This window comes from Cebus imitator, unplaced genomic scaffold (genome assembly GCF_001604975.1).
Source record: "Cebus imitator isolate Cc_AM_T3 unplaced genomic scaffold, Cebus_imitator-1.0 Scaffold217, whole genome shotgun sequence".
Classification (NCBI taxonomy): Eukaryota; Metazoa; Chordata; class Mammalia; order Primates; family Cebidae; genus Cebus; species Cebus imitator.
In genome coordinates this window covers 2,947,528-2,962,473 of record NW_016107532.1, presented here as the reverse complement: position 1 = coordinate 2,962,473, position 14,946 = coordinate 2,947,528, and the positions used below count along the sequence as shown (strand labels likewise).

The following is a 14,946-nucleotide window of genomic DNA, read 5'->3' as shown; positions in this document are numbered from 1 at the left end:
CTCCCCACCCCCACTACTCCCAGGAGCCTGTAACTGCATGGAATCCCCATCATGTCCCATGAGAACCTTCCCCATCTCCCCATTCCTGCTCTTCTGCCGGCTTCTGCTCTCTCTGGGTCATCCATCCCTGACTCCAGGCCAAGGCCTGCACCCCAGGTATGTGATCTGAGAAGATGCTAGCACCTATCTGACGATTTAAGAACTCAGATCACCCTCTGCAGGGGAGACTGACTCCTTGGGAACATTCCCCAACCCCACACCCCTCCCTGGAGGCTTGTATCTTTGACAGCAGAAGCTGTTTCTTCACCCTGAGGGGGTGGGAAGCACCAGGCTGTCCTGTTCTCTGCTCCCTAGGGCCATGCGTAGGGGTTGATGGTGGGGCCATCATCATGACCCTGCCATCATGCAAGGTGGGTCCCCATCAACCTGGGGTGTGGCAGGAAGTGACAGCCCTGGCTCTGGCTGGGAAGAATTGCTTCCAGGATTATACTGGAAGGATAAGAATGTGCTGTGGTCTCTTCCTAGAGATGTAGAGGCTGGGGGGAGGGGTCCTTGCATGGCTGGTCTTGGGATAGGGACCATCTGCTTCAGCCTGGTCTTGGGGGATGTATCAGCAGAGTGGCGGGGCTTTGGGGCACCACGATGGATGGGCCCCCAGTGGCCAGCTCAGTGGTCTCTTCAGAAACCTGCACCTACCTTGTTAATCATCATGCTTCCCTGGCTTCCTCATTCGTCTCTTTTCTGCCTCTCCAACTCCCCCTGCCCCAGGTCCTGCTGTTTCCCAGGCTTCTGACCTCAGGGCCTTTGCTTGCTTTACAAAATTTCCCTGGCAGTTTAATCAACACTCACAGCCTCAACCCCTCCATAAACGGCAAATGGGTATGGACAGGAGAAGAAATTACTGTGGCGTGAGCCTCTAACAGCACTGGGGGCTGGGAGAAAAAGTCAGATGTTGACTCAACTTGGGACCTCTGTGCCTGACTTGGGAAGGTTTTATTAGGGATTGAAGTGACATTCTGCAGTATATGAAATAATTTCTTTTCTTTTTTTTTTTGAGACAGGATATCACTCTGTCATCCAGGCTGGAGTGCAGTGGCATGATCTCAGTTCAATGCAACCTCCGCCTCCCAGGTTCAAGTGATTCTCCTGCCTCAGCCTCCCAAGTAGCTGGGATTACAGGTGTGCGCCACCATGCCCAGCTCACTTTTTGTATTTTTAGTAGAGATGGGGTTTGACCATGTTGGGGCTGGTCTCGAACTCCTGACCTCAAATGATTTGCCTACCTTGGCCTCCTAAAGTGCTGGGGTTACGGGCATGAGCCACTGTGCCTGGTCGAAACAATTTAAATTTCCAGTGGTTTGTTGTTAGTACACAGAAATATAGCCATCTTGTATTCTGCAACCATACTAAAATCTTATTTGTTCTCATAGCTTTTTTTTTTTTTAGATTTTATCAGATTTTCTACATAGATAATAATGTGTGTAAGCCAAGACACTTTTACTTCTTCCTTCCCAGTCTGGTTCCTCTTATTTCCTTTTCTTGCTTAATTGCACTGGGGAAGATCTTCGTACCATGTTGAGTAGGAGTGTGTATGTACATCCTCAGTTCATTCTGAGGTTGGGGGAAAGTGTTTGCGTATCACTATTATCATGCTAGCTGTAAGATTTCTTCATAGATGCCCTTCATCAGCTTGGGCATCTTCATTAAGTTTCCTCTCCTAGTTTGCTTAGTTTTTTTCTTTTTTTTTTGACATGAAGTCTCGCCCTGTCACCCAGGCTGGAGTGCAATGGTGCGATCTTGGCTTATTGCAACCTCTGCCTCCCAGGTTCAAATGATTCTCCTGCCTCAGCTTCTGAGTAGCTGGGATTACAGGTGCCCACCACCACACCCAGCTAATTTTTTTGTTGTTGTTATATTTTTAGTAGATACGGAGTTTCACCATGTTGGCCAGGCTGGTCTCGAACTCCTGACCTCGCGACCCACCCATCTCAGCCTCCCAAAGTGCTAGGATTACAGGTGTGAGCCACCGCACCTGGCCTGCTTAGTTTTAATTACGAATGGATGCTGGATTTTTCCTAATGCCTTTTCTGCATTTATTGAGATGATCATATGATTTTTCTTTTATATGTGTTATACATAACATATGTTATAATACATTAACATATGAGTAATGCTATATTATTTGGGTGATAATTCTTTTATATTTTTATATTCTGCTTTTGGTAAAATACATTTTTTTTTTTGAGACACGGTCTCACTCTGGTGCCCAGGCTCGAATTCAGTGGTGTCACTACAGCAACCTCCACCTCCCTGTCTCAAGTGATCCTCCAGCCTCACCTCCGGAGTAGCTGGGACTACAGGTGCGCACCACCACACCCAGCTAATTTTTGTATTTTATTATATTATCCTCGCTGGTCTCGAACTCCTGGGCTCAATCTATCCACCTGCCTTGGCCTCTCAAAGTGCTAGATTACAGGTGTGAACCACTGTGCCCAGCTATAAATTGATTTTTTAAAAGTTAAATCAGCCTTGCATTACTGGAATAAATCTCATTTGGTCATGATGAGACTCAAAACATTTTATATGTTGTTGAATCTGATTGGCTTTTTTCAGAATTTTCACATGCATATTCATGGAGGATATTGGTGTATAATTTTCTTTTCTTGTAATGTGTTTGTTAGGTTTTGATAGGGAGGATGGTTTGAGCCTGGGAGGCGGAGGTTGCAGTGAGCCGAGATGGTGCCACTGCACTCCAGCCTGGCAACAGAACGAGGCTGTCTTAAAAAAAAAAAAAAAAAAAAAAAATGGGGTTTTGCTGTGTTGCCCAGGCTGGTCTCAAACTCTTGACCTCAAGTGATCTTCCCACCTTGGCCTCCCAAAGTGTTGGGATTACAGGCGTGAGCCACCGTGCCAGGTCTAATTTCTTACCTCAAGTTCACACCTTGTATGTCGACTCTTAAGTGTGGCCACCACGGTTCTGCCTGTCTGACCCCTGTCTTCCTTTCTAGTCTCTCATCTCTCTATCTCCTACTCTTCTTGCCCCATTCATCCTTCATCCTTTCACCCAGGTGAGAAACCTGGGTCATTCGTGACTCCTCCTCACTCAGCAGCGCCTACCCATCCTACCCCTGATGCCCTCCTCATCTCCCAGTACCAGAGCCAAAACAAACCTGTGACTTCCTACCCTTTGGCACTCGGTGCTGAGTGCTTTGCCATTCAGTCTTCACACCTACCCTATGCCCAGGTGGCCCCGACTCTCCTCTCATGGATGAGGAAATGCGAATGAGGTCACACAGCTATTAACAGCAACACACGACCCAAAGGCAGGTCTGGCTGGCTCCATGCACCTGGATGCTGCTCACTGCACTGTCTTAAATCTCTTTAGCCCTCCAGCAGGACCACTGCAACCATGTCCCCTTGAATCTGGAGTTTTCAATGGCCTCAGAGTGAGCCTGCTACATCACACTTGCCTCTAGTCACCCCCCCGACTCCATGTGGCCTCTTGGTCTGATCTCTACCTTCGTTTTTCATCTCTTGGCATCCAACTTCCTGTCCCTCACCCTAAGCTGAAGCTACCCCAGAGTACAGCAGCCCTTCTGCACCCAGTGCCTTTGCAAATGCTGTTTCTCATACCTGGAAAGCCTTCTTCTGACAAAGTCCTACTCAGGCCTGAAAGCCCAATTCAAATCATCAGTGTAATCCTCTCCATGATAAATCTGGCAGTCCAATCTACGTTTTACCTTACAGGCGTCAGCCACCGCACCTGACCTCTGGTTAATTTTTTTTCTTTTTTTTTTAAACAGGATCTTGCTGTGTGGCTCAGGCTGGAGTGCAGTGGCACCATCTTAGCACACTAACTTCTGGGATTCAGTGAGCCTCCCAGTTCAGCCTGCCAAGTAGCTGGGACTACAGGCTTATGCCACCACACATGGCTAATTGTAAACATTTCCTGTAGAGGACAATGTCTTGAACTCCTGGCGTCATGTGATCCTCCCACCTCTGCCTCCCAAAATGTTGGGATTACAGGCGTTGAGCCATCATGCCCGCCTAATTTTTGACCATTTTGAATGCTGGCCCAAGCCCTTCTGGGAGAGAGGACCCCCAAAAGAAAGCCATCATCTGAGTCCCCTATGGTAAGGGGAGACCCAGGGCGCTGGGGGCTCATTGGTTCAGAGAAGAGTACAAGGCACCAAGGAAGCCCTGAGTGAAAAATCTGTTGAAGACTGCCGCTCCTGCCTGCAGCGCCTCAAGCATCAAGAAGGGACAACTGGACGCGATTTTTTGCATCTGCAGTTCAGGATAATTCATGAGTTGTTTCCTGTGCACAAGGCCACTGCTCCTTCTGTGGTCTCACAACCCCTTCAAGAACCGCTAACTCCAGCGCCTACCCCAAGGCGTACATGGGTGTCCGCGCGCGCACACGGTTGTGCACCGCGCAGGAGTTGAGGCTGGGAGCCATAGTCATGGACACCGGGTGGGCCTTGGCGGGGCTCAACCTGGCTTTCAGGGGCCGGGGGTTTGGGAGCAGGGGAAGGAGCCCTGGTGGATTCCTGACCGCCCCCTCAGGGCCCTGACCCCCCTCACTTTCGCTTTCCCCCTCCCGCCCCCGCCCCCGCGCACCCGCCCGCTCCCACCTGTCACCCCCATGCTGACCGAGGTTCTGTTCGAGAGGCGGGGAGCGGGCTGGTGGATGCTACCTCTCCGCCTCCAGTATGCTCTTTGGCGGGGGCACTGGAGGGGCGCCAGAAATACTAGGGGCGCCGGTGCCTGTGATGTCGCCTGTTCTGTGACGTCCCCACCGCGACCCCGCAGGCAAGGAACCGCATTTAGGTTCCAGGCGGGCGGGCGGGGACCGCCCAAGTGAGGCGTCCTCCGAAGGCAAAGGCTTGAGGGCCGAAGCCAGAACCCCCCTCCGAAGACGTCGATGGGACTCGCGCTTCGGGATAGCCAGCAGCACAGGGCCCAGAACAAGAGGCGGGTGGGGGGTAAGCCTGGCTCGGCTGGACTGGACTTGCACCTGCTCTGCACGCCCAGACGCAAGGCTGCTGCCACTTCCGGGGTCCCAAGGCCCTTCCAAGAACCGACTCAACCAACCGAAGCTGCGCGCACACACACTTGTGCACATTGGGAGTGTGGAGCCAGATTGGACAAGGCACTCCGTATGCTCCAGCTCCGTGAGCAAGGAACTCCATCCCACACTCATCCCTCGCGCCATGCAGGGCACAGGAGGCAGCGGAAAGGGTTAAGAGTCCAGGCCTCAAGGGCAGGAAGGGAGGGTGGGAGGCCCGTGGTGTGCATCCGGCATCTATGGCTGTTCAGAGTCCAGAACCCATCCCTGTTTCCCTTCTGGTGGCACAGGTGCCTGCTGGGCAGTGGTACCAAGTGGGCAATCTTTGGTGTCCTCCTCCTCCTCCACCCCTAGGCCTGGTAGTGTCTGACCAGGGACTTCTCTGATGCCACTGGTCAAGGCATCTTGCCTAACTGGTCTGAATGGATAGCCCAGAGGTGGGACGGGACACTGGGAGGGGCGCTGGGAAAGCAGCCCCACTCAAAGGCCCAAACAGTCCTTGTGCAAAACAAGGGGAAGACTTGAAAAGATTTCACCAAGAAGGCAAAGAGGCAGTTGATAAGGCCATGAGGTTCAGCACCAGCAGGCAAGAGTGAGGACTCCCATTGGCTGGAAACATCTGTCATCACCCCAAACTTTATTGCTCACAATACCCACACTCTGCAGTGCCAAGGCTGCAGTTCTTCATGTGCTGGGGCTGGGCTCTCCCCCGGGGAGCAGTCTGGCTCGATGTGGACAGCTGGACAAAGGCTGCCTTGGCAAGATGTGGGGATGAGCCTCCCATGGAGTCTCAGTGTCCCTGCCCCAGGAGGTTGAGGCTAGCAGACACCCCTGGACGATTCACAGATTTAATGCTACGTGAGTCCTGAACAGCTGCCCTGGAGAAGAGGCTAAGCTGGGGCAATGGGGAAGGGGTGCTATTCTTAGAGAAATCTGGAGGAGGTCTGAGGGGTCACATGCATGTGGACAACTCAAGACTGTGTCCCTTCACCCCACCTCCTGGCCTGTGGTGCTGTGGCAGAGCCACTGCCCTGTCCTGCCAGAGGGCAGCCATGAAAGTGCTTTGAGGTCATCAGAGTGCAAAGTGCCATCGGCAGTACCCTCCGGCCAGGGGCAGGGCAGGGTGAATGCCAGTGTGAGGCTGAGCTGTGCTCTGGGGGACTGGCACTCTGGAGACTGAGAGTGGGGCTGGGGCGCCAGAGTGTCTCTGGTCTGCTTTCTTCAGCACTGACCGTGTCCGTCTGCAGACTGCTCCCATCAGGCGCATCCCATCACCTTTTTTTCCTTTACAGATGAGGGAACGGAGCGCCAGCGAGACAGGGGCAGCGCTGGGCCTGCAGGGGCTTGGGCTGCTGCTCTGGGGCAGAGTGGTAGCCCGAAGCACAGGGGCACGTGTTTGGGACTAAGAACCGTGTCACTAACACAGCTGCTTTGGCCCTTCGCTGAACCAGAGGTCAACTCAGAACCTGTGTTGCCACAACCTGGAACTGCGCTGTATTCTACCAGGGAGCCCTCCCAGGGTCACACATTCCTTTCCTCTACACCCAAGAGGGGTGAGCTGGCCAGGTGAGGCCAGGCAAGGGGGTGAGAGGGCTCCTTAACATACAGGTGGGCATACCTTCTGCCCTGGTTCTGCACTGAACCTGAGTGTGAACCCCTACACACTCAACACCCTCACGCCAGCCTGGAGGGTGAGGGGCTAAGGGGCTCGCCCACCCCTTCTGACCCAGGCTAGAAGCTGCCCTCCCGTCTGCCAGTAAATGGTCACTGATCCAAGCGGGTCAGGCCAACTCGACGGGAGCAGGGCAGAGAAGACCCTGTTTGTTCCCCAAGGGAACTCCTGCCGTCCTCCTTTGTCTCCTCAAGTGGCAGACAGAGTGTCTTCCCAGCAGGGTGGGGCAGGACTCAGGTGGGAAATCCTGGGAGGCGTTCTGCTCACCCCCACCTTGCTGCTGCCAGCTTCTGGTCCCACTGCTGAGCCAGGGGTTGGCAGATCCCTGGGAGTGGCTGAGCCTGTGATTCAGGGCCGCATCGTGCGCCGAGCGGGAAGGCTGCTTCCGGCAGTGTGGAGCCGGCGGCGGAGGGCAGGGCTAGGGCCTGTTCTCCAGCTGGCCATGCTTGACCCTCCAGCTCCAGGCGAAGCTGCCGTCGGGGGCCAGCGTGCACTGCAGGTCGATGCCCGAGTCTGGCACCTCCATGTCGTAGCGAACAGGCTGCCCGTCTTTGGTCACCAAGCTGAAGGCTGCGGCTGGGATCTAAAGGTGGAGCAAACCAGTGGGCTGAGGGCATGGCATGGGGCTCAGAAGCCACATAGAAAGGTAAAGACATCTCCCTCCAGCCAGACTGGGGGCCCTAAAAGCACTGTGTGTCTGTCATTCCAGAGGCTCAGAGAATCCCACTTGGCCCAAGGTGGATCTGGAGGACATCTCCACCTGCCACTCTTGCTTTGAGGCCCTGGGGGACGTCTGAGGCCAAGTCCAGCGATTCCCTAGAGTGCTATTCTACTTTGAAAGCCTTTCTCCTGGAGTGTGGGGACAGGTACACTGGCTTCTGGGTCTCTGCCTGTCAGAGTGTACCTGCCCCTTACCTGGCTGCTGATGCCAGTGGCGATGTCTCCCACCTTGACTCGGTGGAACTCCCGGATGTGCAGGTGTTCACCATTGAGAGACTGTATTTGGATTTTCACACCTGGAAGGCAGGCAAGGTGACAGTCAGGAGAGCAGCTGCTGGCTCCCCAAGGACCAGGGTCCTGGCAGGGGCTGGGGAACCTTTTTGTTAAAAGTCATTCTGTCCTATGTAAGCGGGGGAGCAGGTCTGGCTATGACGAAGCAGCAGAGATGAAATTTAGGCTGGTCTAAGCACAGCTGCATTTTTTTGTTTTGTTTTGAGACGGAATCTCATTCTGTCGTCCCAGCTGGAGTACAGTGGCACGATCTCGGCTCACTGCAACCTCTGACTCCCAGCTTCAAGTGATTCTCCTGCTGCCTTAGCTTCCTGAGTAGCTGGGATTATAGGCATGTGCCACCACACCCAGCTAATTTTTGTATTTTTAGTAGAGATGGCATTCACCATGTTGGCCAGGCTGGTCTCCAACTCCTGACCTCACGTGATCCACCTGCCTCGGCCTCCCAAAGTGCTGGAATTACAGGAATGAGCCACCACACCCAGCCACACAGCTGCATTTTATAAGAAAAAAAAAAAAAAAATTCAGGCCGGGATAGCTCTAAAGTTATACACCTGCTAGTTCTTCCTGGCTGTCAACGCTGGGTATTCGGCCTGAACATTGTGAAGAGCTGGGGTTGGCTCCTATGGGGAAATTGTATTTCAATTTGGATGCAAAGCAGAAAGGAACTGAACATAAAGAGTCTTAGATTATGAGCAGCTTAGATTGCTCCCCGAGTTGAAGTGGCCTTTGGCCAGCCATGGGGGCCTGATGCCATGAATCACATTGCCCTGGAGAGGGCCAGAGAGCTCCGAGCTGATGAAGGCCTTGTCTAGCAGTCACAACGTAACGTATGCAATCAAGCGTGAAAATGAAGGAATTACGTTGTCTTTCTCATCTGACCTCAAATCCCACAGAGGAATTCCTTTTGCTGAGTTTTTGATGAAAACGCTCATGGGTCCCATTCCTTTTCCCTTTAGAAGTGATTAATTGCCCATTTTCCTGACTTCAGGTCAAGAGAGACTGCTCTCCTCCCCAAGCTAGTGGGGCCTTCTGGGACTCCATCAGCAACCAGTGCAGGGATAATGGTCCCTCACTGCCCTATCAGGAAGGGCTCCTGGGTGATCAGGACCTTGGCTCAAAACCCAACTTACTGGCCAGGAACCTCAAGTTCTGGGACCAGGGGCCTTCCTCTCCCCAACTGTGCCAGGGGAGGGGAGCCACAATCCCTCAATGGCTGTCTAGCTCCAGGCAGATCAGCTGCCACGGGGGTTGCTGAACAGGTGAGAGTTGGACTGTACCATTGAAATAGCTTGGGGTGTCGGTGGGCCGCCCCCGGGCCAGCACCATGTTCCAGCTGGAGCTTCGAGCCTCGGCCTGGCTGCTCCAGGAGTGTACGCCTGAGCTCAGGGTGTCCCGCGAGCTTTGAGAGGCCTTTGATGGGTTCTGAAACAACAAGGGTGGGCATGGACTTATGCCCTTGGGCTCCGGGGTCCATCTCCAGTTGGGTCTCATTTGGGGCAAAGGGGCCCTGGGCTCTCCAGGGGTGACGAGCTGCTCATGCCCTCAGCTGCCACCATGGGGGACCAAGGCCTGCTTCCCCACTATCTCTGGTAGCAAAATACATTCATTAATCCCAGGAGGGTATATTTCCATGGTTTCTCTCACTCTGAGAAACCATGACCACCTGCCCCACCCTAGTGAGGACCCCTCCCAGAAGGAAGGGGTGACACCCATCACCCTCCCTTTACCCACTACTTGCACAGAGTCCATTCACTAGCTGGACACAAAGCTACTTGCTCTGTGCCCGGGCCAGGGGAACCACACCCCTGGAGCCATGGATCTTGGGCCACAACCCGCTCACCTTCTCGCTGTCATCTGACAGGGAGAAGCTGTCGATGCTGAGGCACGAGAGAATTTGCTCCTGCTCCTCCAGGGAAAATGGCTGGGACAGGCTGTTCAGGAATAATTCTGCAGGGAAAAGTGGAAGATGGCTGTGAAAGACTGGGAGGAGGCTGGCTGTGTTTTCAGGGGTTCTTCCTGCATAGTCTGTAGAAGTTGAGCTGCTGGGGAAGGGGCTGGAAGAAGTCTATACCGTGGGTAAAGAGGAGACGCGTTGGCCTCCGGGGGCAGCCCAGGGTCAGTGCTCAGGGCTGCAACCACGGCTGCCCATACCTATTTCCAGCTGCTGCAGCTCCTGCTCCGGGAAGGTTGCTTTCCGCTCTGGTGAGCTGGGGCTTCTGGCAGGGGCCGGGTCCAGGGAGGACAGAGGTAAGGGTTCCCACATCCCAGACTCCTCTTTGCTCAAAGTCAAGGGAGGAGACTTGTTTGGCTCTGGAGGCTCTAGTGGGAGAGGAGGCTGGAGCTCAGGGGCTCTGCCTGTTGTCTCCTTGGCTGGCTGGGGCCCTGGGACCCCTGGCGAAAGCTCCCTTGGCTGGGCATGGAGGGTCTGGTGATAATTGGCTTGATTTGGCGGTGGATGTCTTGGCTCTTTATATTCTCCCCTCCAAGGGCTCTTCAGACCTCCCACTAGAAAACAGAGAGGACACTGGTGAGGGGAAGCGTGCTGTGCACAGGTGGTGGGCCAGGCAGGAGCAGCCTCTCCTGAGTGCAGCAGGCTGGAGTTGAAGAGAGGAGAGACCCTGCCTCGGGCCACCATGGGAGGTGACTTCGGAGGGCAGCGTGGTGGTCTCCACAGGAGGCTTCCTGAATAAGATGGTCCCAATGTAACAGGGATAGGACTGTATTTCTGTCTTTGATTCCATTTTCCTTTTAGGTAACAGTAGCAAATTCAAAAACTATAGAATCAGTCCCAGATGACTTCGTTAACAAGAAAGAGAAGATTGAAAGACAGCCCTGGGGCTACACTAACTCGAGTTCCCAGACAAAGTGGCCTCCTGGAACCACGGCCTCTCTTGCCCCATCCTCGGTCAGTGTTTCCCCTGGCACTGTTTGTCCTGGCGTGGGGAGAGCGCAGCCCTGGGACCACCATCATCATTATCACTACCAGCTGTCTTTGGGGAGGTGCAAGATCTGATTTTCTTTATTTCGTTGTCATTCCTATAACCACGGCCTTTCTGTACCATCCCTGAGGTGTTATTCTATTATGTTTGATGTGTCATTTTTGATTGGTTGTATCCTTGCAAAATGTGTGTTGTTTTATTTATCCATTTTTATTATTTTTCAGACATGAGGTCTCACCATGTTGCCCAGGCTGGACTCCAACTCCTGGGCTCAAGCGATCCTTCTACCTCAGCCTCCTGAGTGGCTGGGACTACAGACGTGCCACCATGCCTGGCTATTGATCTATTTTTAGTGTGCCAAACAGGCATTATGTTCTGGGTCCCATTCTGTGTCGGGTTCTTTTCACTCAGCACCGCGGCTTTAGGAGCCGTCCGTGCTGCTCTGTGAACACCCATTGCTTTAACTGCGTGGCGCTGCATGCAGCTTCCTCCACCTTTTGTGTCTCCATCTTCCCAGTGAGGGACCTGTCGCACCCTGCTCCCCTCCCACAAAGGAAGCTGTATGCACATCCTCGGGCGTGTCCCCGTAGGGATCTGCTGGCATTCCTTTGCCAGTGCACCCAGGGCTAGAGGTCCCTGGTCTGGTGCCCTCCAGAGTGGGTAGCCTTGTCCACATGCCCATCAGCAGGACTTGAGGGGTCCCAACAGCCCCATATTCCACCAACTTTCTGCTTTTTTCCAGTCGAATAGCTCTCGAGTGTTACCTGGCCTTATTTATTTTTTGTGTCAGGGTCTCACTCTGTTGCCGAGGCTGCAGTGGAGTGGGGCAATCACGGCTCACTGTAGCCTCGACCTCCCAGGCTCAAGCAATCCTCCCACCTCCTGAGTAGCTGGGACTACAGGCATGCATCACCATGCCTGGCTAATTTTTTTTCCCTTTCCTTTTTTTGCAGAGAAAGGGTCTTGCTGTGTTGCCCAGGCTGATCTTGAACTCCTGGCCTCAGTGATCTTTCTGCCCCAGCCTCCTAAAGTGCTGGGATTACAGGTGTGAGCCAATGCCTCAGGCCTGGCTTTATTTTGCATTCTTGGATTCTTAGTGAGTTTGAGTCCCCTTTACACATCATAACCCTTGTGATACTAGTAAACATATATTTTGTCTTTAACCCCATTTCTGGTATATAACTCCTAAAAGCCTTCGTCTTTAAAGTGATCTCTTTTTATGTGCTAATGGGCTGCCTGGAGGCTGGCAGCCCGTAGGTAGCTTCAGGATGGGGGCTGGTCATCAGAGAGGCAGAGGCAGGATTAGAGGGTTGGGACTTTCATCCTACCATCCCACATACTGGAGGGAAGGGCCCTGAGGCTTAAGCTGTTCACCAATGGCCAGTGATTTATTCAATCATGCCTTCGTAATGAAGCCTCCACAAACACCCAAAAGCCCCAAGAGGACAGGGTTCAGAAGCTTCTGGTAGCTGGGCACATGGAGGCTCTTGGAAGGTAGCGAGCCCTGGAGTTCCACGCCCCCTCACACACGCCTTGCCCTCTGCATCTCTTCATTTGTACCTGTTGTAATATCCTTTCTAATAAACTGGTAAATGTAAGGAAGGGTTTCCCTGAGTTCCGTGAGCCAGTCCACAAATTAATCGATCCCAAGGAGGGAGTCGTTGGGTCCCTGATTTACAGCCAGTTGGTCAGAAGCACAGGTAAACACGTGGGGCCTGCAACTGGCATGGGAAGCAGGGGCCGTCTTGGGGACTGAGCCCTCCTGTGGTATTGGAACAGAACTGAATTAGAGGACACCCAGCTGGTGTCTGCTGAACTGATTGCTGGCTTGGTGCGAGGAAATCTCCACACATGTGGTCACAGGAATCTTCTGGGTCGATTGTAGTTGAGTGGGAGAACAGAAAAAGCACTTTGGGTTTGTGTGTGTTTTCTCTCCCCATCTCCTGAGTGCTGCTTCTGGGTCAAGGCGTGGCACTGCCGAAATCTCCCAACAACCCTGAGGTTGCTGCACCCCCATACTCCAGAGGGGAAACTAAGGCTCTGAGGGGTGCCTTGCTCTGGACCTGCACTCATCTGCCTCCTCTCTCCATCATGGCTGTCCGCCTCCCGCCCCCAGGTCAGCCAGCGCAGGGCTCTCCTTACCTTGTTGTAGTGCCTGGTTGACCTTCCCTCCCAGCTCTGCCGCAGATGCGCGGTGGATGGGCTCTTTCCTCAGCCCCTCTTGGAGGGCCTGAGCTGTGAGAGGGGCGCAGGAGGGTGGGATCTCCCTCACAGGTGGAGGCTCGCTGGCAATCTGGGGGGTAGAAGACAATAGGTGAGGTCTGCCTTCCCTCATTTCCGGGTACCCGGCTGTTATTGCTCTGTGCAACCCCCACTGGCCCCTGCTCCTGCTGTGCTGGGGTCTAGCTCAAGGAATGGAGGCTGCAGTGAGGACACTTTTCCTAAGAAAGGGAAAAATGGAGCCAGTAGAAACAGGCCAGGGCCAGGCAGCCAGATGCCCATGGGAGGGGAGTCCAGGGTATGGACAGAAGAGAGCTCTCACCTGCGATAAACTCGGTGAGCTCCCGCAGCTGGATCTCCCTTGTACCCCTCAGATTTGGGTGGTAAGTGTTTGAATTAGGATCCCACATAGATGACCAGGCCTCCCCCTGCTCCATCTGCCCCCACAGAGCAGCCCCTCAAGCCTGCAGCCTGGGCCCCAGGGCCCTGTTGGCGATGCCAGGTGCCGGCACCCACCTTGAGGCAGAGCGGCCCCCGGAAGAACTGGGTCCAGGGATGGCAGCCATTGAGCATGTGCAGCATCATGCAGCAACTGCTCCAGACGTCCACCTTGGCGCCGCAGCGCCTGCCCAGCACCACCTCTGGCGCCATGTGGGTCTCTGTGCCAGGGATGTAGTCCCCTGAGAAGGCGGATGAGACAAAAAGTCACCTGAAATGCTGAAGGGCAGGAGCCTAGGGAGTGGCCACCCCAGTTAATCCTTGGGGTATCTTGAATTTGTCACTGTTAAAGTACTTTTTATTTTATTTTTTTGTTATTTGAGACAGAGTTGTGCTCTGTTGCCCAGGCTGGAGTGCAGTGGCGCGATGTTGGCTCATTGCAACCTCTGGTTCCCATGTTCAAGTGATTCTCCTGCCTCAGTCTCCTGAGTAGCTGGGACCACAGGTGCAAGCCACTACACCCAGCTAATTTTTGTATTTTTAGTAGAGATGGGATTTCACTATGTTGGCCAGGCTGGTCTTGAGCTCCTGACCCGCCTACCTCAGCCTCCCAAAGTGCTGGGATCACAGCCAGGATCGCGCCGCTGCACTCCAGCCTGGCGACAGAGTAAGACTCCATCTCAAAAAAAAAAGTACTTTAAATATAGAAATAAAGTCTCTAAGACAAACTTGTAGCGAGGAGCTGAGGGGGGACTCTGCTGGGAACTTGTACAAAGCAACAGACCATCTGTGATGTGGACTCTGCCCTTTGGACCAAACCCTTAAAGTGCTTTTTGAAAGTGGGGCAGGTAGGCCAGGCACAGTGGCTCATGCCTGTAATCCTAGCACTTTGGGAGGCTGAGGCAGGTGGATCACGAAGTCGTGAGTTCAAGACCAGCCCGGCCAAGATGGTGAAACCCATCTCTACTAAAAATACCGAAATTAGCCAGGCATGGTGGCACATGCCTGTAATCCCAGCTACTTGGGAGGCTGAGGCAGAGAACTGCTTGAACCCAGGTGGCAGAGGCTGCAGTCCAGCCTGGGCAACAGAGTGAGACTGTGTCTCAAAAAAAAAAAAAAAGGGAAAATGGGGTAGAGGCTAGACATTACAAATTAGGTTGTAGGAGGCTAATTACTGGTATGATGTTCCTGAAATACTAGTATGGGAAATTTAAAAATAGTAATAGAAAACTTATATGCGTAAAAGACTGAAAGGATAGATGGCAGACGTGAACAAGTTTTTTTCCTGGTGATTTGTATTTATAATTTTTGCTTAGCCCTACTTTCTTCAAAAAATACTAGAAAAGGCTAGGCGCAGTGGCTCATGCCTGTAATCCCAGCACTTTGGAAGGCAGAAGTGGGTGGATCACAAAGTCAGGAGTTTGAGACCAGCCTGATCAACACAGTGAAACCCCATCTCTACTAAAAATATAAAAATTAGCTGGATGTGGTGGCATGCGCCTGTAATCCCAGTTACTTGGGAGGCTGAGGCAGGAGAATCACTTGAACCTGGGAGGCGGAGGTTACAGTGAGCCAGGATCATGCCACGTACTCCA

General features: G+C 53.3%; 1 protein-coding gene and 1 long non-coding RNA gene across 3 annotated transcripts in view; one reads left to right on the top strand and one right to left on the bottom strand.

Moving 5' to 3' along the window:
• Positions 1 to 5,619: 5,619 nt before the first annotated feature.
• MAP3K14 (mitogen-activated protein kinase kinase kinase 14) overlaps positions 5,620 to 14,946 on the bottom strand; it is a 53,560-nt gene continuing 44,233 nt past the window's right edge. The window contains exons 10-16 of the mRNA XM_017549324.1: positions 13,430 to 13,593; positions 12,836 to 12,986; positions 9,906 to 10,259; positions 9,595 to 9,701; positions 9,032 to 9,176; positions 7,656 to 7,756; positions 5,620 to 7,323 (exon numbers count right to left, since the gene is read on the bottom strand). Of these exons, the coding sequence (XP_017404813.1) occupies positions 7,159 to 7,323; positions 7,656 to 7,756; positions 9,032 to 9,176; positions 9,595 to 9,701; positions 9,906 to 10,259; positions 12,836 to 12,986; positions 13,430 to 13,593 (1,187 nt within the window). The 3' untranslated portion in view covers positions 5,620 to 7,158. The remainder of the gene's footprint in view (positions 7,324 to 7,655; positions 7,757 to 9,031; positions 9,177 to 9,594; positions 9,702 to 9,905; positions 10,260 to 12,835; positions 12,987 to 13,429; positions 13,594 to 14,946) is intronic.
• On the top strand, positions 7,256 to 12,288 carry LOC108318352. 2 transcript variants are annotated; one of them, XR_005203488.1, is made up of 3 exons: positions 7,256 to 7,386; positions 10,507 to 10,659; positions 11,647 to 12,288. It is a non-coding gene; the product is annotated as an uncharacterized LOC108318352 (long non-coding RNA). The 2 variants fall into 2 exon arrangements; XR_001831109.2 differs by lacking the exon at positions 7,256 to 7,386 and having other exon boundaries at positions 10,255 to 10,659.